Here is an 11,835-nt window from a genome sequence, read left to right on the forward strand (position 1 = left end):
CTGCAAGGTAAATCAGTCTCACTTAGAGATCACTGCCTCATATTCCATTTCAGTCAGGAGCCTCAGAGCAGCAGAGCTCCACTGAAGCCAGCTTAGTTCCGTCATACAAAATGTATTGTCATCATGTTTTGGAGAACCAGCTGGGGTGACTGAAAGCACGACATCGTAATTCACAAAGAACACAAACAAACATATTTATACATATTGTATAAATATTAATAATAAAATGCCATAATACATGTAAACGTGAAAATAAAACAAAAGAACTGGAATGTTTGCACAACAGCTTCATTGAGACATGGGAGGAGGTACAGAGACTCATTGGCATTCATGACATCATTACAGACAGAAGCTACAGGTTAAATTCTGGCATTAAACCTGGGCAGGAAAGGACAGTGGGACACCATCCTGTCCTCCACCATGAGCTTGTCTCCAAAAGTTTTCTGGAGCTCTTATGAACCAACCTGCTGTGCAAGGATGACATTCAGCTCTTATGCCCCAAAGAGATCCAGCCAGAAATCCTCATGCTCTGCTTGCAAACCAGTTGACTGGAACTGGAAGGGACAGCTGACACAGCTGAACTCTGTCAAAGAAGTCAGCAGCTTGGCAGAGAAACTGGAAAAAACTAAATGTTGCCAGACTTGCATAGAGGTTACCATGACCAACACTAGGCTAATGCTGGCAGGCAGGCTAAATTTTTAGTAGGTTTGATGAAGTCCCATAGCCATGGGACTGAACCACAGGAGGTTTCATCGCCTTATGGGGAAGAACTGCTTTACATTTTGGGTGACAGAGCACTGGAACAGGCTGCCCAGAGAGGCCGTGCAGTCTCATTTGGAGATGCTCCAAACCCGTCTGGATGCCATTCTGCGTAACGTGCTCCAGGTGACCCTGCTTGCATAAAGGGGCTGGACTAGATGACCTCTGGAGGTCCCTTCCAACCTCAACCATTCTGTGCCTCTGCGATCTCCACTCTTGGGGAACACATCAGGAGGGGCCCAGAGCCAACTGGATCCATCTCTGGGATGCAACAGCTCCCAGCCCCATTTACCAGCAGCCTCCCTACAGAGACCCGACCGGGGGGCCGCATGCCAGAAGCGCACGGGGGTCGGCACTAAACTCTCGAATGCCCCGCGGGTTCCCGGCGGTCCAGACCCCGGACCCCGGACCCGTTCCCGGCCGCTGCCCTCAGCGTAGCCTCACGGCGCCATGACGGGGCCGGGCGGCCGGGCGGGAGGGGCGGCGGCCGCCATTGGCTGGGCCCCGCGCTGCCGCCGCCGCCTCCCGGTGCGGAGAATGGAGGCGACGCCGCCTCGGGGCTTCTCCGAGGAGCAGTTTCGGGCCGCCTGCCGGGAGCTGGACCAGCCGGCGCCGGTGGCGCCCTGGCAGCTCTTGGTGGAGAGCATGGGCGTGAGGATCTACCGGCTGTACGACGAGGTGGGCGGGCAGGGGAGCTCCCCAGCGCCATAGGGGGCGGCGGGGCCTCGGGCGCTCCCCGGCCGGGCCCGGGGCGAGGAACCGGGGCCGGGCCTCGGCGGGAGGCGCGGGGCGGCCCGGCGGCGGCCGGGCTGCGGGAGGCGCCGCCGTGTCCCGCCGCCCCCAGCTCGGTTTCCCCGTGCTCCCAGAAAGCAGCTTGCAGGGTAATGCTATTAACTGCTGCCGGGGAAAGCCGCTCTGCCGCGGGGAGCTCCGCCAGCAGCCGGGGTCGGGGCAGCTCCTGCGGCAGCGGCGGCCTAGGGGTGCCGGGGGCCCCCTCCTGCGCACCTGTGCCAGAGCCTGCCGGCTCCCTGCCTTCTCCCCCTCTCCAAAATCCCTTCCGAGCTGAATTTTAAACCTTTCTGCCCCTAAAATCAGGAGGTAGTTCAAAAACGCTGGGGGTGAAATTGTGCTTTTATATGGATGGACTGTGAAGCTGGCTGAAAAACATACAGGTGATTTCTTTTGCCTCTTGTGCAATGACCCTGATTTCGGGTAGGAGGAAGGACTGGGCAGGCTGCAAGACAACTGCACAGGTCCAGTCTTCTGATTTTGCTGGGAAATAAGTCTCTTGTTTATTCTATCATTCAGTTGCCTTGAAGTGCCCCAGGAAAAGAAGAACCATATCTTAAGAGAAGGGTCTTCAAGTTGTTACTGGAAAAATTGGTTTTTAATACTTACTGAACTGCACATAAACTGTAACAGTGGTAGTTCAGGAAGCTGCAGGCAGCATTTATATTTCCTGTTGCCTTCTCTTTCCACCTTCTCTTCAGGCTACACAAATAGATCTCCCAGGCTTTCCTGTACACCTTTTTCCACAGCTTTTCAGTGCTGCATTCCAGCCCGCTGATCGATTCCCCTGCTGATAGGCCTCTGAAACCTGAAATGTTTGACTTGTTTTAATTTTCTTTTTGTAAACTGCTGTTTTTATTGACTGTCTTTGTCTTACTTGCTGCAAGATGTACTACTGTTCGCTTGTCAGATCATGATTTGTTGTTTCATACTCTTTCAAAATACTGCCTTTTCAGTAAAAGATACTGAATAAGGTATGGCACAATTTGTTCAGCAGTGGAACGCTTAAACTGGTAGAGAAGAACAGCATCATTTCTACGTGAATAAGTTGATCCTTCTGGAGCTGTAGTACAAGAACTTGACGGCTAAAGATGACAGAATAACTGAACTGATACTGTGAACCAGCTGAGCAGCTAACTTTGAACGTAAGGTAGAATCCTATGTATTAGGTGAGGAGATTTATAGCAGTTTCTGAATTCTTTGCCAGTAAATTACATCATTACCAGCTCTATTTTGACCTCTGTTGGAAGTTCTGCTTATAGCAAAAATGTTTTGAAGACCAGTATTGCAAGCATATCTTTTGATAATCCTTGATCAAAAAGTATTACTGGCACTTCCAGCTGCCTGTTGAGTGGAACATAAAAGCTTTAGAAACAAACAATACGATGTAATAGTTTGTGTTCCTAAAGCTTTTACTCTGTTGGGAAGTGTGAACTATAGTCTATTCTCCTTAAATTATGAAGCATACAATTCTATACAAAGTCTTTGAGGCAAGCTCTGGTAGCTTAAATGAGGGAGTTGCTCCCTGGCTTTCCTCTGAGAAAAAGAGCTAAAGGATTAAGAGGAGCTAAAGGATGCAAAGGAACAGGGGGTGTGCTGGTGAAGAGCTTTATATACTGGCTGCAGAATTAATGTTTCAGGTGAGCTTGGTTTGTTAACTCTCAATACAGTTGTAAGTAAAGTCCAGGAAAAGAACAGAAAAACATCTCTTCAGTGGAAGAACAGCTCAGTGACAAGAGAACGTAAGACTTACAAATTATAAGAAGAGTGAGGAAATTGGTGGTTTGTGTAGTCTCTTCTTACATGACACTTAATTTAAGTACACATGCACGTAAGATAATCCATTTAGCATTTCTGACTAGTGACCCTGGAATGAAGTAGTGCTTAAGCTAAAACAAATACTTTTGAAATACCAGCGTAGTGCTTTCGCATAGACTGAAAGTGTCTTGATTCAGTTTCAAGTATGATATTGTCAAAACTACCTGTTTTGTAAAAAAGGAAATTCAGAGGCCTTTCAGAAAGGTGATATGAGCTTATGGGGTTGCATAGGTGCTTAACAGTTCAGTACTGAAGGTAGGGATTTATGCTTCAATGGTGCCACAGTGAAGATGAGTAACTTAAGTTCCTTGGACCTGTCGTTGTCTTCCAGTACATCATCTTCTAGGGTTGAGTTGTAAAGTGTGAAGAATGGAAAAGAAGAAAGATCAACTATTCACTAACAGAATGTTGTATAATCCTTCCTTCCTTTTCCCTGGGAATGCTTGAATTTGACTCCTACACTGTATTGTCAAAATACTCTCATTGTTACAATGTAATCGTGAACCGGTACTAACAATAGGACAGCATTGCTCTATAGGCACAGATGTAGTTTCCATATGTTTAAAGAAACATTAAAAGTATTGGTGTTGGAGATATCCTGCACCCCACCCCTTCAGTGCAGGCAGTTTTCTGAAAGAAAATAACTGAGAAAATATATGTAGTGCAGTGTATATAAGCAAGAACACTATAAAGCATTCTTATATCACAGCCTCTGGGATAAGCATACCTGACTTTCAGGAAGGCATATTCCAGATCATGTAATACTTGGTAACCTCCTGGAAATGAATGAGATCCTTATGCCCGTTACATAGAGCCTTGAGGCTCTGCCACAATTAAATGCTCATGTTCTGGTATGCTTTAATGTGGGCAGGATTTAGGCCACACTGACCACTGGTGATGAAAAGGAGTGCGTGTGCGTGAAGAAAGATGGTCCCTCTGGAACTACTTATGAAGTAAAAGCATACTGGTGTAAGGGAAGGAACAACCATTGTGCTGGGCAGGTCAGCCTGTCTGGATTTAAACTTTCATGTATAGATCAAAAAGTCGAGAGGTTAAAGACTGAATCTTGCATTGTTTTTTCAACACTTGCTTTCACAGCTCCTGAGCATATTTGTAGTATGTGCCCCACCTAACTTCCTTCAGCTGTTCTCTCTGCTGCAGAATACTTCCCTTTCCTGTGTGACTTTTCCTCTCCCTATTCTGTTTCCACAGCAATCAGGACTTTATGAATATAAAATCTTCGGTGGGCTTGCTGACTGTCCCCCAAAACTGTGCGCAGATGTCTATATGGATTTAGATTTCAGAAAACAATGGGACCAGTATGTTAAAGGTAAGCTGATCCAGCAGTTTAAAAGCAAGTTTTATATCCACACCGACTTCCCACTAAAGCTTTCTTCAAAGGTATTTTAAAGCTGTATTGTCCAAAGATGTTGGGACAGACTTGCTTGTCTTTTGGAATAAGGTTGCACTCTGCAGCTGTACAAGTAAACATTGATGTGGAACAGCTAACATCTCACCACCACAAAGCTTCCTTTTGGAATGCTCTTTTTCCATGTTGGTTAAAGCATATAACTTTAACATCAAATTTACTTTAACATCAAATAACTTTAACATATAAATTTCATATCACTTGTTATGCTGGAGAACCTAGCACCTTCAAATACTGTTGTAATTCCTTAGCTAAACTTTGGTAGGTGTTCTGTACCTTCTGTGCATCTTTGCACATTGCAGCAGGGGCTGGAAGAGTGTAGTGGGTGACACCAGTTTGATGTGTAATTTATTTTTCCTGAAAGTGGTTGTTCTTGGCACCTTTTACAATCAGAAATGTTTGAATCCAGAGAAGAGTTAGTGATCTGGGGCTTTTACAGAGAAAGGAATAGCTAATTTAGTTTTGTATGTTTAATGTTGTCTTTGAAAAAGGGGGTTGGACCTGGATATCCAGATAATGTTAAAACATCTTAAATCATCAGGGACCAGGCAAGGATTTAACTGATGCAGGCCTCCCATAATCTATTTATTTAAAGATAGGGAAACATTCCATTTTAAGTCTGTGCATAAAATAAGTTCAGGCCAATAACACTGAAACACATGTCTTGCTGAACAAAGTGTTACAAACAGTGTTACTAAACCAAAGAATTGTTAAATGTTGAGCTTGTTATGAGGACAGCTCTATTGTGAATGATTGCTGGTAATGCCTTTGGCTGCATTTTTATAGAGAACCACTTATTTGGTTCACATCAGTACTTGGTTGTAATTCAGAATCTGTATCTAAATTAGTAAAGGTGTTATCTGTCTAAATGGGCACTAGCTTTCCTGTAGCAAAGGCTGCTTTTCCACTAATGAAATAGAAAGAGATTGAGGTGGACTCTAAATACACAAACATTATTATATTGGATGTCAAACACCTTGTGTTAAAGTGACTTCAGTAGTCTTTGATTTAAGTTCATTTAGGTGAACTGAATCCTTTTTAAAATAAGGCGTTTTTTGTAATGCCTTCTTTGAGAAAAGAAAGGAAGCAGTTGGGGGAAGCTACACCCTTAGACTAAAAACTAGATAATGTTGCAGAGCTGGAGTTTTTGTCTTTGCAGACCATGATATGTTCGTCTGCAAGTTCATACTTCTGCCTGTATTTCAAGTACAGTGTTACACAGAAGTTTACTGTTTAATGGCATAAACATAATATTAAGGCTTTCCTTTTAGCTTAAAATTTAACACATGCCTATCCATTCCTTAGAAGTGTACTTACAATGAAATAGTGCTAGCAAACATTTTTAATGTAAATTATATAAGTTGTTTTTTCTACCTTCACATGTAGGGAAAAAAAATGTGAAAGCTTCCACTCAGAGCCTTCTTGTTCTTTGTTTTACTATTTGTATTCCTTGTTGCTCTTGCAGCTTGACAGTAACAGCAGTCCAAGGAGGAGTTCTCTGCTGAACTGCTGGCTGGCAGTGAAATAAAAACAAGACCAGGGTAGCAGTAGCTGACTTTTTAGTTGAAAAGGTAACTGCTCCTGCACTAATTGTGAGAGGAGCTAATCTCTGTCCTCTGGTTCTGTTCAGCAAAACTTTATATGAAGGCCTGACTGGAGGCAGATATGAACAGGATTCCCATGAGTACTCTAGAGGCTCATGCTTTGGTCTCTTCTTGCCAAGGATTTGCCCTTGGCCTCTGAAATGTCACCGTCAGTCTGTTACTGCTGTTGCATTGCTGTTAGCACCCCGGCTGCTTCCAAAGCAGGCTCCTGGATATCCACGAGAGCAGCACCTCGCAGCTGTGATGGGGATATCTTGAGGCCTGGGGGCTTGGCCTGTACTGCAGCTGCCAATTTAGCAGGGAAGCTATGACTAAAGGGTAGTGACTGAAGTACCACATGCTCCTGTGGTATGATACGAAACAGTTGGGCCTGAGCAATACTAAAACTTGCTGCTCCTAATTGGAACACTGTCCTGACTGAGATCATACTACCTAGAAATTTAATGGTAGTAATTGACTGCTAAAGTAGCAAATGCTGATGTGCCCATTACGAGGAAATCAGTCTGGTGACACATTGTAGGTAGACGAGTTAGTTGCTAACAATTACATCAAGGTCTTTAAATCAGTGTCTTAATTTCTTTGAAAAAGGAAAGCTCTACAATTAGAAAGTAAACTAATAAACCAGTACTCCAGTGACCTCTGGTGGCAAGCATAACGCTGTAGCTTATTACAGCACTGGCAGTATTGTGCATCTGATACTGCTCCACTTTGGAGAAGAGGAGAAGCTGTTTTTGTGGGTGACAGCTGACTGGAAGGGCATACTAATAGAAGCCTAGTTGGGAGCATGTCATATAGGGAAATAATCTGCCACTTGTGGCACTCTTCTTGCCTTAGCAATGAAGATATCTGTCTGTTCTAGCCTTATTTTCAAAATGACAGAGAGTGATCCAGCAGGCTTGCATTAGCTCTGAAGGATTTGTAGTACCTCAGACAGAAGTCTGCCCTAATGGAGAAGTACTCTGCCTGCTGATGTGAACCACCTGGTCTGGATCAGTCTTTATAGCTGAACCCATGAAATGACAAGTCTTTTCATGGGTTCATGACAGGCAAGAATTTAACCCAGCTCAGATCTGACACCTGTCTGATCCTTACCCTGACAATGGCAGTTGCTGCCTGAAAAGATGGTGCTACACAGTAGATGGTTCTTAAAACTCAGTTTTGTAGTTTGATTTGAACTATTTTTCCCTCCTTTATGCCACACTACTCCTGTCTGAGTCACTGTCATGTTTTAGGTATTATTCTTAGCTATTTTTTCCCCATTCAGCTGCCTTCTGGTTGAGTTTCCAAGCAGACTGAAGGTGGTGTAATGGAGGCTCATAAACTGTTCAAGCTTCATGTTCACTGCTGCTTTTATATACTGCTGTGAACTGAATAGCTTTTCCAAATTTCATTAATCTGTTATGTAAGACCTCTTAAGGTATTAGAATGCAGTACTCATCCTAGTTCTGTAGTAACTCAGAATCATTTACAAGGATAATGATGTGCTTATGAAAAAGAATGTTCTCCTTGTGGTTCAGAATAATGCAGAATATGCATAGGTGAGGGGAAGGCTTTCAGATGGAAAGGCTTGGACTGAGCTAACTGTCTGAAAAGAAATTTGACTGCCTCCTCCCAGATTTTTTTCTGTTCATTTTTTCTTTTTGCATCAATAAACTGAGTAGCAGCAGAAAACAAAAGGGCCACCTGTGTTTGTGTGTTTGGTTCCTGAGCAATCTTGTTACAGACTTTTTTTTTAAATCATCTACTGCTACAACTTTACATGCATATCAATTTTGATGTAAGGGTTGCATGCAGAATGGGTTAATGTCTGAAGTCTGAGCAGTCCTTATTGCTGTATATGCCTGTGTTGCGGTGGAAATTAAAAATATCTAACAATCTTCTTTTTTTCAACTGTAGAACTGTATGAGAAAACTTACGACGGTGAAAAAATAATCTACTGGGAAGTGAAGTACCCTTTTCCTCTCTCAGACAGAGATGTATCCTTTCAAGCTTTTTGCATTAATTGTATTTGTTGTCACCTGGTCATCCAGGGATCCTGACAGAGTGCTGACAGCAGAGAGCAGAGCTGTAGGGTCAGCAGCACTTGATCTAGCACCTCACAGTCCTCGTGTTACATCAATTTGTATAGCAGGAAGAAGAGTGGGGGTGCTTCTTCCCACACACAACTAAAGCTTGCACAGCTGAATTATTGCTCTGCAAGATTGAATCCCGCATAAGAAATAACTTGAAGGGGCTGGTATTCGTAACGGAATTCACTTGTCAATTCATCATATGTCAAACTGACACTGTTTTGACATGCCTCCTCAACTCGGAACACAGTATGTCTATATTCGTGAATGTCAAGAGATGGATTTTGATGGGCGGAAGATCTGGGTTGTGTTAGCTCAAAGTGTGTCTGTTCCTCAGTGCCCTGAAAAGCCTGGTATTATCAGAGTTAAAAGTTATAAACAAAGTCTGGCAATTGAAAGTGATGGCAAGACTGGATCTAAAGGTAAGACGTCAGAAAATAAGATCACAAGTCATGTAGCCAAAGAACGTGAGCGTTAGCAAAATGCATGAAGTGGGAGACTGGAGATTTTAAACTAAAACAGTTACTATGTAAAGTGGATATACTGAGCTCTAGGAGTATTTAAAAATGAAACTTGGAAAAATCCAGTACAGTGTTTTACTGTGAAGATCTTTAATGGTTGGTCTTGGTAGTTAAGAATAGCGTACTGATCATTTCACTACCAAATACACACACACCTGTCTTCCTGCCAGTCAGTTCAATTGGGTAGAGTTGGAAAGCATTTAATTCATCAATGATTTAAGTACCATGTTTGACAGATTTATAGATGACTGGCTTTGCCTAGAGAGTGACTTCTGACTCACTTGTCCTTTAAAGACATATTTATTCTAAAAGACAGGCTGCTTGAACTGGTTTGGAATAGCATAAATTAGTTTTATGATTCTCTGAGCTCCTCAGGAGGTAACTAGGAATGGTTATGCTTATCTCAAATTCCAATTCAATATGAGTTTCACTTATTTTTTTTTTTTTTTTTTTTTGCAAAGGACTTGGAGCAGAACTCTTGTACTTAGTGCTTCAGTCATGCGTCCTGATAATTTCTGTCATATGGTATTACAGCCAATACCTAAGCTATGTCTGGATAACTTTCTGGTAACTTCTCTCTCATCTCCAGTCTATATGTACTATTTCGATAATCCTGGTGGGATGATTCCATCGTGGCTGGTCAATTGGGCTGCCAAGGTAAGTAAAGGTTGACAGGGCAATTGTTTCAGAAAATCTATTCACTACATCCAAACCTGTCTTCTGCATGTTGGGTAAAAGTATTATTTTTTTCTGAAATGGATGTATTTGTCCTCCTAAGTCTTACACAGTCTCATTTTTAGGGACTCACTGTTGCTTGCTCTCCTCATATTGTCTTAATATTTTTTGATTCCTACCAAATTCCATGGCTTAGTCAATGGGGTCGGTAAATTTGTGCAAGAAAAACAACAAAACAATGTTCCAAAGTGTATTTGAATAGCCTTAAGATTTGCAGACTTTGATAATGCAGTCTGGTCATGTAGTATTAAAAGAATGGTCTGCTTGTACCAGATCTTAAATTGTCCTGTATCTGAAGGCCTTGATCTATATAGTGGGAATATGCATGTTGCTATAGTTCTTTTTGATTACATTATACCAGAGTGACTTACTGCTTTTCTCTTTACAGAGTGGTGTGCCTGCTTTCTTGAAGGATATGCAAAAAGCTTGCCGTAATTATTCTAAGAGGACATAGGTCGCATTTGATCTGAATTATTTAATTCCTAACGTTCTGCACTTACAGGAATGGCTATTATACACTGGATAAAATCTACCTCTAACATTGGAAATAATTTTATTTTTGTTGGTTTATGCCTTGAATCTTGTTAGACCTTTGTTTCCATCTCCACGTGAAGAGCTAGCTACCACCAAGTTAATACAACATCAGTTGCCTCCTTTTCATAATACTTAAATTTTCTCATGTTCCCCCATGTGTTGCTTATGCCAATTGCCACAAGTCAGCTAGAGGAGTTTTGTTGATTAAAATATTACATCCGCAGGCAAGAGATAATAATTTTTACTAGGAAAAATGTCTGAACTTGTACTGAAAATTTTCTGCATGTGTTATGCGTCGATCTGTCTTTGTGGCCTTGCAGGGTGTCTTTGTACTGAAGTTGAATAGTGGAATTTGCATTACCTGGGAGGTAACACTTTTGCTACCTGAATTTATCATTCTTAAAATTGTCTGCCTGCCATTAACCTAAAAACAATACCGAGTGTATATAGGTAAATTACTTGAAGTCTGCAGTAGGAACTGGAACTTTGTTACTAAGCTTCCTTGTGATGGCTCTAAGTCCAGACATAAAAGCACATGTACGTAAAGCCTGGTGTTCACACCCAGTACCCCGGTATGAGAAGTACAGAGCATTAGCTGTGTCTAGCAAAAAAGGAGGAGTGGGCTTCCATGGTTAATTTAAGGGGAGCACGTTACATCTTCAGAGTCAGTAACTTTACTGACTGCTTGGAAAGCAGTTTGGACACCAACTCTAAATTGGAAGTAATTTCAAACTGGATGCTACAAGTGATTTAGACATACTTGTTTCCCTGCTTGTGAATGAACTTGATATGAAACTTGGGGTTGCTTGCATTTTTAAATTTCATGTTGATGTAAAGAATGAAAATGGTCGTTTTGGATGGTAATCCACTAAAATCACTACTGAGCAGGAAATTAAATTTCCAGCAACTTTGCAGGGGGAAGGTAGAGCACATCAAGGCTGAGAGGACCTCAATCTCAGGGATGTAAAATATTCTGCATCTTTACTAAATCTGCTCCTGTTGCTGAACAGATCTTGTAATAGGGTAGCTTTATATTGTTAAAAAAGAAATGGTTGAAGTGATTGCCTTTATACCTCATGTGAATGTTTCCAATAAATAATTATCTGTGAAGTCCTTTTGTTAAGTCTCTCATGTTTAAGACTGTGCAGGTCAGAAATGACAGGCTCATTTCACGTGCTGTTTCATTTTTAAAGCTTTTTTGAAGAATAACTTGGATTTATGAGAACTAAGCAGGATTCCACGTGTTCTGGCAGCAAGCTCCTCATCAGTTTAGGTGTTTTTTTCAAGTGTCTTTTAGTTGGAGAACAAACACCAACAGTGACTAGCACTAATTCTCCTTAACTTTCCATAATCTTTGCACACATGCGCTTACTGGAGCTGGACCAAAATTTTAATTTGTATACCAAAAATTAATCATATTCATCATGTCAAAAATATGATGGTGAAGAAATTCTCAAATTTATTTTTTTGGCAGTATTTCCAAAAATTACTTTGAGCTTCAGAATCATTTTTAGCACTGTTAAATATGTAGGAATTCAACTGTCATAAGCAATCACAAGAATACTGGACTTGCTTTT

At 41.9% G+C, this 11,835-nt stretch overlaps 1 protein-coding gene across 4 annotated transcripts; it reads left to right on the plus strand.

Moving 5' to 3' along the window:
- The first annotated feature begins 1,190 nt into the window (after nt 1–1,190).
- On the plus strand, nt 1,191–11,368 carry PCTP (phosphatidylcholine transfer protein). 4 transcript variants are annotated; one of them, XM_035342285.1, is made up of 7 exons: nt 1,299–1,437; nt 3,219–3,363; nt 4,579–4,696; nt 8,296–8,375; nt 8,719–8,890; nt 9,579–9,646; nt 10,113–11,368. In XM_035342285.1, exons 2-7 carry the CDS (start codon nt 3,352–3,354, stop codon nt 10,176–10,178), a joined length of 516 nt encoding a protein of 171 aa, XP_035198176.1. In that variant the 5' UTR covers nt 1,299–1,437; nt 3,219–3,351; the 3' UTR covers nt 10,179–11,368. The 4 variants fall into 4 exon arrangements, with proteins under 4 accessions (XP_035198175.1, XP_035198176.1, XP_035198177.1 ...); XM_035342284.1 differs by lacking the exon at nt 3,219–3,363 and having other exon boundaries at nt 1,191–1,437; XM_035342286.1 differs by lacking the exons at nt 1,299–1,437; nt 3,219–3,363 and adding an exon at nt 1,529–1,931.
- Nucleotides 11,369–11,835: the final 467 nt, after the last annotated feature.

This window comes from Oxyura jamaicensis, chromosome 18 (genome assembly GCF_011077185.1).
Source record: "Oxyura jamaicensis isolate SHBP4307 breed ruddy duck chromosome 18, BPBGC_Ojam_1.0, whole genome shotgun sequence".
Taxonomy (NCBI): Eukaryota; Metazoa; Chordata; class Aves; order Anseriformes; family Anatidae; genus Oxyura; species Oxyura jamaicensis.